The 19582-nt window shown below is 37.7% G+C and overlaps 1 protein-coding gene across 1 annotated transcript in view; it reads right to left on the reverse strand.

The window, feature by feature from the left end:
• Window positions 1-1625: 1625 nt before the first annotated feature.
• LOC106079828 (myosin-2 heavy chain-like) overlaps window positions 1626-19582 on the reverse strand; it is a 37267-nt gene continuing 19310 nt past the window's right edge. Inside the window, exons 9-15 of the mRNA XM_056024884.1 lie at window positions 16126-16225; window positions 14926-15068; window positions 13486-13734; window positions 11914-12153; window positions 6007-6086; window positions 3370-3499; window positions 1626-2301 (exon numbers count right to left, since the gene is read on the reverse strand). Of these exons, the coding sequence (XP_055880859.1) occupies window positions 2254-2301; window positions 3370-3499; window positions 6007-6086; window positions 11914-12153; window positions 13486-13734; window positions 14926-15068; window positions 16126-16225 (990 nt within the window). The 3' untranslated portion in view covers window positions 1626-2253. The remainder of the gene's footprint in view (window positions 2302-3369; window positions 3500-6006; window positions 6087-11913; window positions 12154-13485; window positions 13735-14925; window positions 15069-16125; window positions 16226-19582) is intronic.

The following is a 19582-nucleotide window of genomic DNA, read 5'->3' on the forward strand; positions in this document are numbered from 1 at the left end:
AGAACAAGAGACAATGAAATGTTCATATAGAAGTTGTGTAAAATGGTTTTTAAAGGTCATTGATACAGGTGTCAAGGTGACAGTGACTAGAATTACGGAAATGACAACTTGACGTCATGGCTGCACTGTCTGTGTAATCTCGTGACACAGAGCGCGAGACGGGGAGTGATCAAATGCGCATCTATTATTTGACGTCTTACAGTGTATAAATATGCCAGGTCCAGCGTGTGTTATTCAAAGTATTTTAAAAACGTTCATGTGCGGTCTCAATGTTGCATATCAGTTGAAGTTTTGCTGTTCACTTATGATATGCTTTAGAAATATATATAGGCCACAGCAGGGGGGAAATACTGCATTTTTCATTAATCTTCGGACTCGAAGACCAGCCTTATTATTATATTGAGATTTTCAGGTCTCTCCCGAGTCCAATCAGAGCAACTAAGACTTACGTGACATTAGTCGTTGTGCTGGCTACAGGACACACTCGTTAACAGTCAGCCATTGAGTCAGATAATCTTTAAGTCTAAGAGTCTCTAAGTCTTATTTCATTGAGGACACACTCGTTAACAGTCAGCCATTGAGTCAGATAATCTTTAAGTCTAAGAGTCTTTAACTCTTATTTCATTGAGGACACACTCGTTAACTATCAGCCATTGAGTCAGATAATCTTTAAGTCTAAGAGTCTTTAAGTCTTATTTCATTGAGGACACACTCGTTAACAGTCAGCCATTGAGTCAGATAATCTTTAAGTCTAAGAGTCTTTAAGTCTTATTTCATTGAGGACACACTCGTTAACAGTCAGCCATTGAGTCAGATAATCTTTAAGTCTAAGAGTCTTTAACTCTTATTTCAGTGAGGACACACTCGTTAACTATCAGCCATTGAGTCAGATAATCTTTAAGTCTAAGAGTCTTTAAGTCTTATTTCACTGAGGACACACTCGTTAACAGTCAGCCATTGAGTCAGATAATCTTTAAGTCTAAGAGAGGGGGGAATTTCACTTATTTCATTGAGGACACACTCGTTAACAGTCAGCCATTGAGTCAGATAATCTTTAAGTCTAAGAGTCTTTAACTCTTATTTCATTGAGGACACACTCGTTAACAGTCAGCCATTGAGTCAGATAATCTTTAAGTCTAAGAGAGGGGGGAACTTCACTTATTTCATTGAGGACACACTCGTTAACTATCAGCCATTGAGTCAGATGATCTTTACATTGGGTGGATGTTAAGTCTAAGAGGGGGGGGGAACTTCACTTATTTCATAGAGACATAGACAGCGAGAACAGAAAGAAATGTTACTTAGAAGAACAGTCATAGAACTGGGATTTGAACCAAAACGTTTTGCTGTAGACTTCACACGTCCTACCTCTCAAACGTATTCTGTACGTACGTATGACTGCCTATGAACTGTTCAGACAGCGGTCGATTTATTTACAGACTTGATCTAAAATCTGGGTTGTTGTTCTGTCAGAACTATTTTGTTTCTAAAGAATAAAGTCATTTATTCATTATACAAAGGATGTAGACCTTCAGTACACAGGGGAGGAAGTAGGTGTAGTCTATAGGATTTAAAGTCTATTTGTGTTTAACTCAAAAACAATTCCTGGACGATGCATAAGCAAATTGAATGTCAAATTATTTATTTAAAAATCAGTCATCAAAACATACCAATAATAGCACTTATAAACATTTCCAAACACTCAATTAACACTACAACAAGTTCTAAAAGATAAATTATCATGAAGTCTATATAAATTTGAGGGAAAGGTAAATCTCTATAATAAAAGGTATTTGTAAATAAACTAAAGTTTCCCTTGAAGGTAAAGTAATTTCTTTCTTGTACTACAATGTGTTGGAAGCAGTAGCTTCCTTCATTTATACAACCATAATACTCAATTCTGTCCTTACACACATGGCGGCTTGTGGAGGTCAAGCGTGTCCCATTGTCCATGTGACTGTCAAAGGTTTAGTCCTTGTTCTACAACCAGAATGTTTCACCACAATTACGACTTCTGTGGCCACTTTTTAAAAAATCAATCAAATTTTGCCAGGACAATGACAATTTAACCACATCTGTTTGATATTCATACAATCAAACAGTATGTAGTGGCCAGCGAATCTGGACAAATAAACTAAACATATGAATGAAGATTTACTCATAAATAAAAAAAAAAACAACAACTGGCGAGGCGACTGCTCTTGTAATAGCCTTGAACTTGCTCGAGATGTCATCACAACAGATTGTAGTCCTTTAGTTGCTATCTTCAGTATCTGCCACTATTGATTGTTCATTTGGTTCCTGTGAAAACACCAAAACAAATGTTTGAAACTAGAATGTAAAGTTTATTTAATGACCACCATGCTCAAGATACAGACGTTACATTACAGTCAATTTGGTTAGTGAAGAGTTAATTGGTTATAATGAGCCACAATCATGATTGTAACGATACTATAATATGCCCCTGTATGTTTCTGACAAATAGGGAATTAAATCCTATCAACCAAAAAAAAAAAAAAAACGCTGGGAAATCTTTGTTTCGTTGAAGAAATGTCTCTTTTCAAAACAAAACACTTTAATTTTTCTAGTAGAAATCATGAAACGATTAAACACACACAATTAAACGCACAATTAAACACACACAATTAAACACGCAGTATATCTTAATATCTATAATAGAGTCACACAAAAAAAGAGACTGAACATGAAGTTTGAAACTTATTGACTGATCATGCTTATTGCCTTCCCGTATATATATATATATGTTACTTAAAAGTAGCTTCACCTACATGCAAGAAAAAAAACTAGAACCCTATTTTGAATGAACTTAGTTATTTTAAATTCTATTTGAACATTACTTTGTCTTTTGGATTTCTCGAAATGTAAACCTATTGTTTGAACACTAAAACAAAATAGACATTCAAATATTATTTATTACGTAACAATAATAAACCCTTTAATTTCAATCAGATCTTTTCAAAACTAGGATCAGACATGTGTGAGAGAGGCTAGAACAGTATGAGGCTTTCAAGAAGTGGGAAGGAGCAAGGGAGGAGTGTCTACTCTCTTTCCTAAACAGTCGTGCACCTCATCCTAAACAGTCGTGCACCTCATCCTAAACAGTCGTGCACCTCATCCTAAACAGTCGTGCACCTCATCCTAAACAGTCGTGCACCTCATCCTAAACAGTCGTGCACCTCATCCTAAACAGTCGTGCACCTCATCCTAAACAGTCGTGCACCTCATCCTAAACAGTCGTGCACCTCATCCTAAACAGTCGTGCACCTCATCCTAAGCCGCATTGTTCATATGGGGATGTATGCAAGAAAGAGAACTGCGAGTAAATCTCCAACTCATTGGCTGCCTTACCCCTACGACTGAGGACAGAGTGCGATGCAAGTCCCGCAACTCTTGACGTAGTTGTGATGTGCTGGAAGCTTCCTGGGCTTGTCTCAATCTCTGGGCTTGTAGCTCATTTTGAGTCTTCGCGAGCGTTGATCTAAAATTAAAAAAAAGAAACATCTTTAAAATAATTTGAGAACAAAATAAAATGACACAAATGGTAACTAATGTCCCCACTAAGTCACCACTAATGTCACCACTAAGTCACCAAGTGTTTCTTGTCGGTATCTTATGAGAAATTCAGTCGCAAAACTAATACTTCCAATAATGACTTGAACTTGTGGTCACGATCAACTATACAAGGTCAAGGACGCCAAAACTGAACACCAACTGTTGGCATCTAAATATAAAAGAATTGAAGTGAAGGTCATCTGTTTCTGTGGCCCACGGTTAACGAGGGCTTCATGTAGCCAGCACAACGACCTACCACCTTTACTTTTCCCCAACTAAAGTCAGGTACCCATTAAAGCTGGGTGGATTCAGAGGCGCCTTCACCAGGATTCAAACCACTCAGCCACCCCGCCTCCAGTTAGTTGCCCATTTGTTTTTAACTAAGTCTCAAGTCCTAGAGTGACAGTCTACTGCTTCCTTCTTAGTGAAATGGTTATGTGCTAGAAACCAAAGAGCTTAGAGAAAATTTGGATTCTGCAGGGCTAAAATTTGAACCTAAAGTATCCTAGACAAGCACCGTCTAGAAAAAAACATAGCTAACAACTCTTCCTTCATTTTGTACACCAGAAAGTTAGCGTTATCAGGGCATGGAATGGGTTGCCTGAGATTAGAGCATGGAATGGGTTGCCTGAGATTAGAGCATGGAATGGGTTGCTTGAGATTAGAGCAAGGAATGGGTTGTCTGAGATTAGACCATGGAATGGGTTGCCTGAGATTAGAGCATGGAATGGGTTGCTTGAGATTAGAGCATGGAATGGGTTGCCTGAGATTAGAGCATGGAATGGGTTGCTTGAGATTAGAGCATGGAATGGGTTGTCTGAAATTAAAGCATGGAATGGGTTGCATGAGATTAGAGCATGGAATGTGTTGTCTGAGATTAGAGCATGGAATGGGCTGCCTAAGATTAAAGCATGGAATGGGTTGTCTGAGATTAGAGCATGGAATGGGTTGCCTGAGATTAAAGCATGTAATGGGTTGTCTGAGATTAGAGCATGGAATGGGTTGCCTGAGATTAGAGCATGGAATGGGTTGCCTGAGATTAGAGCATGGAATGGGTTGTCTGAGATTAGAGCAAGGAATGGGTTGTCTGAGATTAGAGCATGGAATGGGTTGTCTGAGATTAGAGCATGGAATGGGTTGTCTGAGATTAGAGTATGGAATGGGTTGTCTGAGAATAGAGCATGGAATGGGTTGCCTGAGATTAAAGCATGTAATGGGTTGTCTGAGATTAGAGCATGGAATGGGTTGCCTGAGATTAGAGCATGGAATGGGTTGCCTGAGATTAGAGCATGGAATGGGTTGTCTGAGATTAGAGCAAGGAATGGGTTGTCTGAGATTAGAGCATGGAATGGGTTGTCTGAGATTAGAGCATGGAATGGGTTGTCTGAGATTAGAGTATGGAATGGGTTGTCTGAGAATAGAGCATGGAATGGGTTGCCTGAGATTAAAGCATGTAATGGGTTGTCTGAGATTAGAGCATGGAATGGGTTGCCTGAAATTAGAGCATGTAATGGGTTGCCTGAGATTAGAGCATGGAATGGGTTGTCTGAGATTAGAGCATGGAATGGGTTGTCTGAGATTAGAGCATGGAATGGGTTGTCTGAGATTAGAGCATGGAATGGGTTGTCTGAGATTAGAGCATGGAATGGGTTGTCTGAGATTAGAGCATGTGATGGGTTGCCTGAGATTAAAGCATGGAATGGGTTGCCTGAGATTAGAGCATGGAATGGGTTGCCTGAGATTAGAGCATGGAATGAGTTGTCTGAGATTAGAGCATGGGATGGGTTGCCTGAGATTAAAGCATGGAATGGGTTGCCTGAGATTAGAGCATGGAATGGGTTGTCTGAGATTAGAGCATGGAATGGGTTGTCTGAGATTAGAGCATGTGATGGGTTGCCTGAGATTAAAGCATGGAATGGGTTGCATGAGATTAAAGCATGGAATGGGTTGCCTGAGATTAGAGCATGGAATGGGTTGCATGAGATTAGACCATGGAATGGGTTGTCTGAGATTAAAGCATGGAATGGGTTGTCTGAGATTAAAGCATGGAATGGGTTGTCTGAGTTTAGAGTCAGCCAGGATAACCAATGACTTTAAACATGCTTGACTAGATTGACCTAGGGGCATGCGTAGGACGTAATCTTCTCTTTGAAGTAACGTCTGTATTTTATAAGATAAGATCATAGTTTTTTTTTCCGTTATGCATAAATATCTCTACTAATGTCCAACTGTATATCCATGTTAGACAGTTCTCTTCTTACGGTACTTTATGTCAATGTAATCCCAAGTTTGTAGAAGTAAAGTTTTGAAAGTAAAATAAAAATGCAAATTTAACCCAACAAATATTTCAACACATTTTTTCTGAAACAGTATAACTACATCACAAATATTATTACACTAGCCCAGGAGCTATTTGTAAAGGCACTACTTTACTTGTAATCAGATAAAGTTTTCACAAGATTATCTTGAGTTTTCGTGATGTCCTCCAGACGGCCGGACTCGTCCTCTTTTTTCTGTTGGTTAATGAAAGAAGAAGACCGGACTGTTACACTGAGAACATAACTGGAGCCTATTCTAATGAATATACACCCAGGGCCGCCGCTACCTATTGTGTAATGTGTGCATTGCATGCAGGCGGCCGAATGTAAGGGGCGGCCAAATCATTTCCAAGAATCATTTTTTTTAAATTTTTGGTTTAGTAATTTAAAAAAAAAATTATTAAATATTTTATTAAATTCTACTGATTCCATTATCCTTTGAAAACTGGGAGGGAGGGGGGGGGAGACGATATTTGTACAATAAGAACTTAATAAGAAGTGATTTTGGAAACTTAAGAAGAAAAACAAAGCGACACGCGAGGGTTTCCCACGGGGTTTTTCCATAAGCGCCGACTCTTTCCTGTCCTTAAATTTTCGCGGGTTGTTTGTAATATTTGTTTCGAGTCGTATAGCCCCCCCCCCTGTAAGTAGATCTAGCAATTAGAAACTCAATTTTAAAACATTGTCACATTGTTTCTCGAATTGGGGGAGGGGGCGCGACTTCCTGACAAAAAGGGGTGTTCTAGAGTGTGTTTCCTAGGCGGCGTTAAGAAGAGGTTAAGCGTTTGATTGGTGGTTGTTCATTTAAGATGATGAAATTAGCATAATGCAAATGTAAAACGTCAGACAATCTTGAGACATGAAAGAATATAGACGTTATTTTGTGGTGAGCTAGATTTCGTTTAAATATCAGTAAATTTCATTAATATTAGATCTCTATCTCAAATTAAATCTGTGAAAATTGTAATAACAATTATATTGATTTTTTGTTCACATAAGAAGTTTGTTCAAGTTATTTAAAGCTTATTTAGTACAAATATAAAACGCCTTCATTGGTTCAGTTGTACTAGCTGTTTGTAGCGACAAGTCAACGACTAACTAACAACAAGGAGAGGGGGCGGCGAAAAAAATGTTTTATTTTCAGTGTAATTTATTTGAATATTAGTAAAAATTAAAATCTCTTAAGTAGGAGACGGCGTTTTATCTTCTATTAAGATCGTTTTAATGTAGACCGCATTTTGCAATGCGCTTGTGCAACAATATGGGTCAAGAAAACATTTTAAAACGTCTCCGCTAGTGCCATTTTTCTGGATTTTTTTGGGTCTCAGAATAGTCGAATTTCTTCCGCCTATTGCACTTTATAATAGTGACGACTTTTGTATAATAGTGACGACTTTTGTGTGACAAAAAACGTCCGTGACAGAGACGTCTTACTTAACACGAAGAAAATTGTTAAAAAACCCACGCCCATTACAGACGTACGTGCGCAACATGTATTCCTACCTAGAATGTCCCTCCCATAATACTATTGGCCAGGGCTGCCTCTTTATTATTAGATTCAGTATGGCCCTCGACTTTTTTTTTATTAGGATGAATAGTGCGTTCTGAAAGAAAACACATTAATATTAGCCTTTTTAAAATTCTCTCTTCTTACTAAGAGAAAAAGGCCAGAAGACGCTTAGCGCCCAGTCCCACCCGGAATCAAACCCTTTGCCGACTTGAGCGAAATCCTGTCGCATCGTCAATTCTATCTCCATGAAGAAACTTTTACAACGCTTACAATTTATGTTGGCAACACTAGTTCGGAAAACAAAAACTGACCATAGGCCTATTATATAGGTCTGTGAAACTGATTCATTTTAGTGAAATTTCATTACCAAAATTAGGATTCAGTACAAAATGTTAAAAATATAAATGAAAAATAAAACCTAAAAATTGTGTTATAATTAAGACTAAGTTTCTTTTCTCTTTCATTACATTCATTAAAAAAAATGCAAAGTTAAAGTTAAAAAATAAAACATCTTAGAGGGAATGGGGATACGACAACGATGCGAATATGAAAAGAAAAAGGAATGGTACAAAATAGATTTAAATCAAAGAGAGCTTTAGGTCACAGTGTCCAGCTCAGTCTTCATGAATTGTTTTTCTAAAAAAAAAAAGGGGGGTGGGATTTTTTTCAACCTCGCGGCGGCCCTGTATACAACCGTCTGACTAGATCCTTCAAATGCCTAACTTGTTATTTGTGTGTTGTCTTCGGTGCATTTTAGAAAAGAAAACAAATTAAAAACACAGCATATTTGCCAGTTTGGCTAAAAGCACATCGCACTTGCCAGTTTGGCTTGAAGCACACCACACTTGCCACTTTGGTTAGGTTTGTTATCTTCAATACATAAAAAAAATGTTTTATTTCAAGTCATATTACATAAACACCAAGCAGCGTGTCTGTATTATATATCATTAAAAGTAAAAAGCGTCCTTCACATTGGTCTTAACAACTTTGTCAGCAGCATGCAACATGTTAACCACTTTGCCAGCAGCATACAATATGTTAACCACTTTGTCAATAGCATACAACATGTTAACCACTTTGCCAGCAGCATACAATATGTTAACCACTTTGTCAATAGCATACAACATGTTAACCACTTTGCCAGCAGCATACAATATGTTAACCACTTTGTCAATAGCATACAACATGTTAACCACTTTGCCAGCAGCATACAATATGTTAACCACTTTGTCAATAGCATACAACATGTTAACCACTTTGCCAGCAGCATACAATATGTTAACCACTTTGTCAATAGCATACAACATGTTAACCACTTTGCCAGCAGCATACAATATGTTAACCACTTTGTCAATAGCATACAACATGTTAACCACTTTGTCAATAGCATACAATATGTTAACCACTTTGCCAGCAGCATACAATATGTTAACCACTTTGTCAATAGCATACAATATGTTAACCACTTTGCCAGCAGCATACAATATGTTAACCACTTTGTCAATAGCATACAACATGTTAACCACTTTGCCAGCAGCATACAATATGTTAACCACTTTGTCAATAGCATACAACATGTTAACCACTTTGTCAATAGCATACAACATGTTAACCACTTTGCCAGCAGCATACAACATGTTAACCACTTTGTCAATAGCATACAACATGTTAACCACTTTGTCAATAGCATACAACATGTTAACCACTTTGCCAGCAGCATACAACATGTTAACCACTTTGTCAATAGCATACAACATGTTAACCACTTTGCCAGCAGCATACAACATGTTAACCACTTTGTCAATAGCATACAACATGTTAACCACTTTGTCAATAGCATACAACATGTTAACCACTTTGCCAGCAGCATACAACATGTTAACCACTTTGCCAGCAGCATACAATATGTTAACCACTTTGTCAATAGCATACAACATGTTAACCACTTTGTCAATAGCATACAACATGTTAACCACTTTATCAATAGCATACAACATGTTAACCACTTTGTCAATAGCATACAACATGTTAACCACTTTGTCAATAACATACAACATGTTAACCACTTTGTCAATAGCATACAACATGTTAACCACTTTGCCAGCAGCATACAACATGTTAACCACTTTGTCAATAGCATACAACATGTTAACCACTTTGTCAATAGCATACAACATGTAACCACTTTGCCAGCAGCATACAACATGTTAACCACTTTGTCAATAGCATACAACATGTTAACCACTTTGCCAGCAGCATACAACATGTTAACCACTTTGTCAATAGCATACAACATGTTAACCACTTTGTCAATAGCATACAACATGTTAACCACTTTGCCAGCAGCATACAACATGTTAACCACTTTGCCAGCAGCATACAAAATGTTAACCACTTTGCCAGCAGCATACAACATGTTAACCAATTTGTCAGCAGCATACATGTTAACCAATTTGTCAGCAGCATACAACATGTTAACCAATTTGCCAGCAGCATACAACATGTTAACCAATTTGTCAGCAGCATACAACATGTTAACCAATTTGCCAGCAGCATACATGTTAACCAATTTGTCAGCAGCATACATGTTAACCAATTTGTCAGCAGCATACATGTTAACCAATTTGCCAGCAGCATACAACATGTTAACCAATTTGTCAGCAGCATACATGTTAACCATATTGTCAGCAGCATACAACATGTTAACCAATTTACCAGCAGCATACATGTTAACCAATTTGTCAGCAGCATACAACATGTTGACCAATTTGCCAGCAGCATACAACATGTTAACCAATTTGTCAGCAGCATACATGTTAACCAATTTGTCAGCAGCATACAACATGTTAACCAATTTGCCAGCAGCATACATGTTAACCAATTTGTCAGCAGCATACAACATGTTAACCAATTTGCCAGCAGCATACAACATGTTAACCAATTTGTCAGCAGCATACAACATGTTAACCAATTTGCCAGCAGCATACAACATGTTAACCAATTTGTCAGCAGCATACAACATGTTAACCAATTTGCCAGCAGCATACATTTTAACCAATTTGTCAGCAGCATACATGTTAACCAATTTGTCAGCAGCATACATGTTAACCAATTTGCCAGCAGCATACAACATGTTAACCAATTTGCCAGCGGCATACAACATGTTAACCAATTTGCCAGCAGCATACAACATGTTAACCAATTTGTCAGCAGCATACATGTTAACCAATTTGTCAGCAGCATACAACATGTTAACCAATTTGCCAGCAGCATACAACATGTTAACCAATTTGTCAGCAGCATACAACATGTTAACCACTTTGCCAGCAGCATACAAAATGTTAACCACTTTGCCAGCAGCGTACTAAATGTTAACCAGTTTGCCAGCAGCATACAACATATTAACCACTTTGCCAGCAGCATCCAACATGTTAACCAGTTTATCAGCAGGGTAAACGAAAGATATCGGGTCCGGCGTAAATTGTATCACTGACAGAAAAAGGGGCAAAGGCGAGTAACAAGCACCTAATAAACCAGTAAACTTCGGACAGAGGGCGCTGGAAGGCTATTTATCCTTGACTAGCTACCAACCCCTAGGAGAAAATTCTGAATTCAAATCATGCTGCTCTCAGCTATACCGAAACAAGGAAAAGGCTTCGGTCAACTCTAAGGAAAAATTAAGAGCCGACGACCCTCAGGCAGCTTTCAACATAGGGCTGCACACTGGCAGAGCCTGCGACACCCTCAGGCAGCTTTCAACATAGGGCTGCACACTGGCAGACAACTCTCTAATCCTGAACTGTATCGGCACTTGCCGTTCTTTTGGACAAATCAGATGGCTGGAGATTGGGCGACATCATTCTGGCCATATCAAATGCCGAGGCATCCTACAAGTAAATAGTTTTCTTATGAGATGATCCAAAGTGGCTTTGTGATTGAGGGAGGTCAGATATGTGATAAGTAAAAGATAGTTTCCAGTTTCTTAAGTAGTACAATCATACTATGTACAATGCGACAACGGTATGGGGTGATAAATACTTTTGGATATTTTCAGAAGTTATATCTGATATGCACAGTTCGACCTGTGTGCGGGGGTCTGTCTTTGAATAAAGAACTAAAAGAATTCGTTTTAAAATAACTTAATTCTTCCAGAGGAAATGACGAAAAGGTTAAAGACCAACTAAATAACTAATTCTACACTGTATAATTCAGATTTAATGATAGACAGAAGTATCAACAATATTTAAAGATCGAAACGTAATGGCTTGTTGAACAGGTTTTTCAAATCTCAGAAATCAAAAGTTCTCTAATTGTTTGAAACTGATCAACCAATTATCTCTCCTAACATCTTTTACTTTTCTGTGTAGAAACTCTGAGCTACTACAAACGAAAGTTTCAAAACATTTCTTGTTTAAATTTCTGTAGCAATCTTGGTGTGTACAGCACGTAATATATCCAATACATTGGTCAATACATTTCCCAGAGTCATCAACGGGTGTACCAATGACCTACCAGTTTAGTCTGCAGCATGTCATACAGGTTTATGGTTTGTCTCTTAACCTCTTCCAGCTGCTGCAGGTCTCTCTGATGCTGCTTCCTCTCTTCTTCCAGCCTGTTCAGCTCTTCGTTCTTTGTCTGTCTGAACTTCAGAACCTCTTTCTGGAGCTCCTGCTGGATCTTTTGGATAAGCGACATTTTCATTAAGGTGTCCTTCTGCTGCTTCAGCAGCTGCAACATTTCCTGTGAGGAAACCTTTACAAGAGTATCGAGAAAAGTATGCATTATGTCTGCACTTCTTGGAAACAGCTTCGGATTTCCAAAATGTGTTTAGAAAAAAAAGTGCTAACTATCAGGAGGGTGTTTACAAAAAGTTCTAACTATCAGGAGGGTGTTTACAAAAAGTGCTAACTCTCAGGAGGGTGTTTACAAAAAGTGCTAACTCTCAGGAGGGTGTTTACAAAAAGTGCTAACTATCAGGAGGGTGTTTACAAAAAGTGCTAACTATCAGGAGGGTGTTTACAAAAAGTGCTAACTCTCAGGAGGGTGTTTACAAAAAGTGCTAACTCTCAGGAGGGTGTTTACAAAAAGTGAAATGTCAAAGTACTTTAAAAAAAAAACAAAGCTTATCTAAGAGTAAGAATTCCATATTTAAAGCAACATATCTCAATACTGTATTTGTAGCTCCATTTCTCAATATTAATAAGTAACTATATACCACTAATTAATTAATTAATTGTTGTTTTTTTTTAATTGATTCATGTTATGTTTGGTACACTGTATAGTCGTGCAAAGCTTCAACTTGATCCAAGAATTTTCAGTTGGAGAACTAACGTGCACAAACATTGTACCGGACAGACAGAAGGAGTTGATAGAAGCTTGGTACAAAATGCTGCATTGTCTTGATATTATACCCCACATTACTGCCCTTATAGTTTATAAATAGAAGTGTTGTCTCATGAGTACCCATTCTCCCTTAAAATACAAAAAAAACAACACTTTGTACAAATGTCATCTGCGTTGTTCTTGCCTGTTAATGACTCGGCAAATGTAATGAATTGGTTGCATTCACAAAATTGCGGGGACCTTTAGGGGAGCAGTGCCGGGGTGGGGGGAGGAGGCGGACGGAGAGAGTGGTGGGGGGAAAAGTATCGGAGAGTGGACGGGCCTGCCATCGAGAGAGATTGTGTTTGAGGCCAAGGACGGAGAGGAATTAGAGAACTACAGTGGACAGGTCATGAGTGGTGAGTGGTGTCCCAACAGACCAAGGGATAGGTGAAGGTGTACTAATGGTCAAATAGCTACTAGCTGCTACATCATTGATTGATAGTGTGACTTCGTTAATAATATTAATGGGCCTAACAATATACAGTCATAAGATAGTTATAGTTTTTTTTTTTTTGGAAACGCTTTACTATTTTGAAATAGAACATAAAGCTCGAAGCATAGATTTTTACACAAGACTGACCATACTCTAAGAAAGAATTCATAATCCGCTTATAATAGAAACAGACTAGTCAATGCGTCATAAATTGAACCCATAGAAAAAGCTTGTTGAACCATGTTTGAATGCTGTAAGAATCTTACACTGGTTGAAGCTGAAGTTTCCATCTTGCGGTACACTTCCAAGAGTTTACTCTGAAGCTTTCTGAGTGCCACTTCATTCAAGACACGCTTCCTGTCTCGCTCCAACAGATCCTCGTGAGTCTTCATCATGGTCAGCTTGTACTTGATCAGAGCGTTCTGGATCTCCACCTGAGTGTCTCGCAGCTTCTTCAGACTCCTAAGTGCTGCCACCTGGCGGTTCAAGATGTTGGTCACCAATCTTCCTTTAGGCTGCAAGATAAGACACACTAACATAGGTCACAAACATATGTCACAAGACTCACAAACATAGATCAAAAACATAGATCATAAACATAGATCAAAAACATAGATCACAAACATAGGTCACAAACATAGGTCACAAACATAGGTCATTCATTTGTTTATCTGGCAACTGCTGAATAAGTGACCTTGCACGTAGATAAAAAAAAACATATGTCATGCACTTATTAGACTTAATTTGATCTAGGTGTACTTGAGAACATTCTCAAATCATCGATACCTAACGGTCATTTCAAACCCATGACGAAGTGCTATCCGGGCTGACCCATAAACAGGGAGCACATTGAAAACAAGGTTACAAAACAGTTTGTGTGGAAACACAAACTCAGAATCGGCCCCCGAAGTGGTCAGCTTAGGCATGTAAAAAGGCAGGTTTCAATATCAGAAAAAATATCAGAAACTATGAACTACAAACTACTAACAACTACAAATGTATATCGAAAGTTACAATAAGGAGAGAAGTCTATATGGCAAAAGTGTTGCCGATACTGCTGTAGTGTTAGTTCGACTAACGACAGGAAACGGAGATTTATTAATGTTATTATTATTACACAGTTAATATGTAAATGTAAATAAATATTATGACAGAAGGTATTTAATTTAGTAATAAAAGTTTTCAAGTACATTTTTTGACAAAAAAATCCAAAACCGTTTTCATAAATATGCTAAAAAAAATTACCTCCCTTACTAAAGAGTCTATTCATAGTGAAAAGATGTAGAATGATGTATTTTTATGAAAAAAAAACAACAACAACTGCTTGCATCATGATATTGGATTTTCAGTATTTTTTCTAGTTTTTGCTATCTAAATGGGATGGACGGACGGACAGAGAGACAGAGCACACAAAACAAATAGCGGTTATTCCCCTTACAGGGCCGCTAAAAAAACGTATGCAAAAATAATGGATTAGATCGTGATTCGTTTTGGAAATTTTAAGAACAGTGGTCGTTAAAGGTAAAGTATCACACCAGATACAGGTCCTGATCATAACTTGGACTAGATCCCACGACCTTTCTTTCAGAAAGTCAAAGATCTCCTGCTATTATTTGGAATAACAATTCATTTCATATTTCACTTATTTTCTTTTTCATATTTAATGTATTTAAAATTAAAATAATTTCCAGAAATATTTGACGTACCCCTTCAATGGCCAGTTTTCTGATACTGGTTCTAAAATTTCTCATAGCCATCTCAAGACTGACCACCTTATCAACAATCGCTTTCCTGGACACTTTCAGGCTTGCTAATTCTTTGTAAAGATGAGATCTATCGGAAATTTCAACTGCAAAAATAGAGTAATATTAATAACAAAACTCTAGCATCAGAGTGTCCAAATATAGACATTTTTTTTCGTCAATAGACATTGACATGAAACCACATTGATTATTCTAAACCTTCTTCTCTGAGATTCTTGAATAAATTTGTCACTGGTATGGTCAGTGACCTGGTTAGTGATTAGGATTTTACTAGTGATTCTGTCAGTAATTTGACAAGCGAATAAAATGATGTAGTTAGTAAGTTGGTCTGTGATTTTGCCAGCAATTAGGTTCGTGATTTGGTTAATGATTTGGATAACCACAAAACACTACAGCCTGCAAATTATTTGGATACTTGTATCTATATTTGTAATTATTTTCATGGCTCAAGAGTTTGGACACCACGTAATGGAAAGATCACTAGAGTTATCCTACGAAAAAAAAAAGAGGGGGGGGGGAGAACAAGTAGTATTCACCCGTCACAAAATAGTTGGGCCGGACTTAACCGTTGTGACCAAGAAGTCATGTAAAGATCACACTTTTTTTATTTCTACCCCACGTAGTTTTAGCGGCAAAAAAAAAAAAGATGGAGGGGGGGGGGGCAAGTAATCTATTCTGTATTCACCTCAATAAATAGCAGGGCCGGACATTGTGGAGCCCTATGCGAAATGGATTTTGCGGGGCCACGTTTGAGTAGGATACGGATAATAAGTGAAAATTAAGAGTTTGTATCAGAAAATAAATTCGTCTTTGCATTTTATTCATTCTTTACTACGTACAGAGTTACTTTACGAGCCTTGCGTGTAGCCAAGTCATACAGTATATCATAAGAATTCTGTTTCCTACAAAGATCACAGGTATTGCAAAATGCCGTTTTTTTTTTATTGCGCGTAAGATTGGCGTTTTCCATATTGAATAAAACCCCAAAATAACAATTTTTGTGTATATATTTCAGCATAGACTCAGTCAAGCATAGACTCAGTCAATCAAAAAGACTCAGTCAAGCATAGACTCAGACAAGCATGAAGAAGTATTTAAAGTCAAGCTGTATAACAGTTGGAACTACCGGTCTACCATACTGACCTAATACGTCATTCTCTATTCGCTTCTGGTTGCCTTGTAGTGAGGCGACCTGTCCTCGTAAATAGGTCATTACTCGACGATTCTCCACATTCAGCTTCGACTGTAACAAGACATAAAACAAATACATCACCTGATTACGTTTGAAAAGTCTACAGTCAGTTTTGCATTAGCATTACAAAGGTAAAATAATTAAACACTTAAAAGGCTTGATATGTGTCACACGTATCAATTTGAAATAAACCCAAATCTAGGTTATTTAATTTAACATATCCATGCCTGTAAATAACGGAGTTTTTCTATGATGTAAGCAGACACCTGTCTATCACTTGTATGATATATATAACATTTGACGGGAAATAGTTTGATTGGTTGAAGAAAATAATTTCATTGGTTAAGCCAAGTGTCAAATTAGAGGTCAGAAATGACGCCATTGGGATAATTCAGTCTGGATGTAAATCTTGTAGAGTTAAGATGTATTTTAGTTTTGAGTTAGAATTTGTAGAGATCAGTCTTGTGTTTGTATTAAATCTAGTAGTAAAATTGAATATTTTATTATTGTACTCTTGAAACATAGTTAGTATCTGATACAGTTCTATTTCTGTACAAAGTGATTCCAAGTTTTGAATTAAAATTCTGTATTTGAATTAAAAAGGACCTCTATTTATTGAATCTCTAAGATATTATTTAGATCTAGAGATATACATCTATAGAATCCTCGGCATCACAGTTACAAGATATCAGCGCCCCTGACAATTCAGCAAAGATCAACAACGAATTCAACTAACAAAAAAAGAAACTTACAAACAGTGACATCAGGCTCTTTAACAGTGGTATCTTTAAACCGTGATAATAAGACTCGAGAGATGGGCCTCACATATAATGACTGATCGCCATTCCCACTTAGGCGTGACACAGTCCCAGTGACAGCAGAAGAATAAAATAAAATGCAAGCAAAGTAAAAGGCGATATTTTTTAAAACTTCAATGTCAATGGTAGTGGTTGATGATAATTTCATCTTTATTTTAATGGGGAAAGTTTTTTTAAAGAGGGTATCATGTGGCCAGCACAATGGCCGTCTTTACTCCCCCCCCCCCCAAAAAAAAAAGTGTCTCTTAGAGCTGGATAGACGGAAGGGCGTCCTAACATCGCAGATTAGAAATGAAGACCCTCAGATTGAAGGCCAAGAATATACTTACTCATCCACCATGACTTATAGACAATTCTAAAAAAACATTGTTGCACATAAAGCTAAATGATGTTACAACACTAGAGTAAGCCGACAACTTTAAAAGTTGCTATAATATATATTTACAAACCATATATCAACTCTGTCTGGTACAAAGTTTGATCACGTTATTCCTCCAACACCCATTCTCGGATCAAGTTGAAACCTTATACAATTATTTATTGTACCTAACAAAACACAAATCAATTGACAAAATTAACCAATTAGTCAAATAATTATTGGTAATTAATTATTTTTAAATATAGAAAACGGGAAATAACCTCTACATTATAATGAGATATTTTTGTAAGTTTGGAGTTCTTTCTCTTTTATAAGCTTTGCGTTTTTTTAAAAAGTATTTTATATTTTGCTTGTTCTTGCACAAGTATCAGCGTGCTAAGAGTTTTAGAATAAAAACAATCTGTGACTGACAACATCGCTATGAACACTTTCTTTCAACTTGCTATAAATAGATTTGAAGTGTTTTAAATGTCATTTTCACCTGGCCCCATGTCATCCTTCTCATAGCAGACACGTTCGCAGTAGCGTCATTGTCTTACATTGCTCTGCTATTAAAAGACATGATTGCGAAACGTTATGACCTACATAACAAATGATACTGCTTAGACTGGCTCAGGGTGTCAGATACTGCTTAGAGTGTCAGATACTGCTTAGACTGGCTTAGAGTGTCAGATACTGCTTAGAGTGTCAGATACTGCTTAGAGTATCAGATATTGCTTAGACTGGCTCAGGGTATCAGATACTGCTTAGACTGGCTCAGGGTATCAGATACTGCTTAGACAGGCTCAGGGTGTCAGATACTGCTTAGACTGGCTCAGGGTGTCAGATACTGCTTAGACTGGCTCAAGGTGTCAGATAATGCTTAGACTGGCTCAAGGTGTCAGATACTGCTTAGACTGGCTCAGGGTATCAGATACTGCTTAGACTGGCTCAGGGTGTCAGATACTGCTTAGACTGGCTTAAAGTGTCAGATACTGCAAAGAGTCAGATACTGCTTAGAGTGTCAGATACTGCTTAGAGTGTCAGATACTGCTTAGAGTGTCAGATACTGCTTAGAGCGTTAGGTACTGCTTAGACTGGCTTAGAGTGTCAGATATTGCATAGTGCCAGATACTGCTTTGAGTGTCAGATACTGCTTACTTAGAGGGCCAGGTTGTATTTTTTTTCTGTAAGTAAAACAAGTATGAATCTAACAAAATCAAAAGTTCTTTTCAAAATATTTGATGAGAGATCTAAATATTTAACTCGTTTGTCTTTTTGAAGAAACAGGAAAGAAAGGCATTAAGACATTTAGGCAAAGTGGTGTCCACCTTTTCCATGTTGTTGTTAATTTGGACTGAAGATTATTCAAAATTATGCATGTACATCTACAACGTGATATGTACATAACATGTGTGTACATTGTGAGTCCTGATGTTATAAAGAAGACGTATCAATAGATCATGAATTGTCTTTCGATTTAGTAACAGATTTGTAGAGATAAATGAGTATCGTACCCTTTGAATATCTCATACAAACGAACTCACTCAAAGCCTTACCCAAATCTTTATAACAGAATGGAACAAAGAAAAAAATGTTTCTCTTTTACCATAAATGCCAGTGGGACATATTCGGCCCATAACACGGTGGCCCTTCAAAACTTGTGCTCTCTGTGCGTAGTGAAGCTTGTTTCCATTGCCCTCTACCATCAGGCTGAACAATTTGGCCGACACTGTGTTATACCGAGACTTCTCATAGAGGGCCTGAGCATTGACCTGAACGTCGCAACGTGTGGGCAGTGGAGACCAAAAGCTCGTTCACACGTTACGGTTTGTAAGAAGTGGAAACAATCTATTGGTCTCCACTGCCCACAGTTTGTGACGTCGCAGGTCAGTGTTGAGGCCCACTATAACGACTATTCTCATCCACACCATTTCTTCTTCCTCCCAATCCTCCTCTTCCTCCCAACTCCCAATCCTCCTCTTCCTCCCAATCCTCCTCTTCCTGCAGCTACAAACTGGCCGCAACATTTGTGTAGCAATACTAAGCATATGCACAATAACTTAGTAGTCTTCCAACGGTCTCTAGGTCTAGCTGAAAATCTCAACAAGTGAAGTGTTTAAATATATATATGTTCCCCCTGCCCCATAAGTAAAAAAGATAAACCGTTAAAGATGTACAGTTTATTATGATACTAGTGTTATATCACTAATCCACATTTAGACGTGACTG

This window comes from Biomphalaria glabrata, chromosome 3 (assembly GCF_947242115.1).
Source record: "Biomphalaria glabrata chromosome 3, xgBioGlab47.1, whole genome shotgun sequence".
NCBI classification, from domain to species: Eukaryota; Metazoa; Mollusca; class Gastropoda; family Planorbidae; genus Biomphalaria; species Biomphalaria glabrata.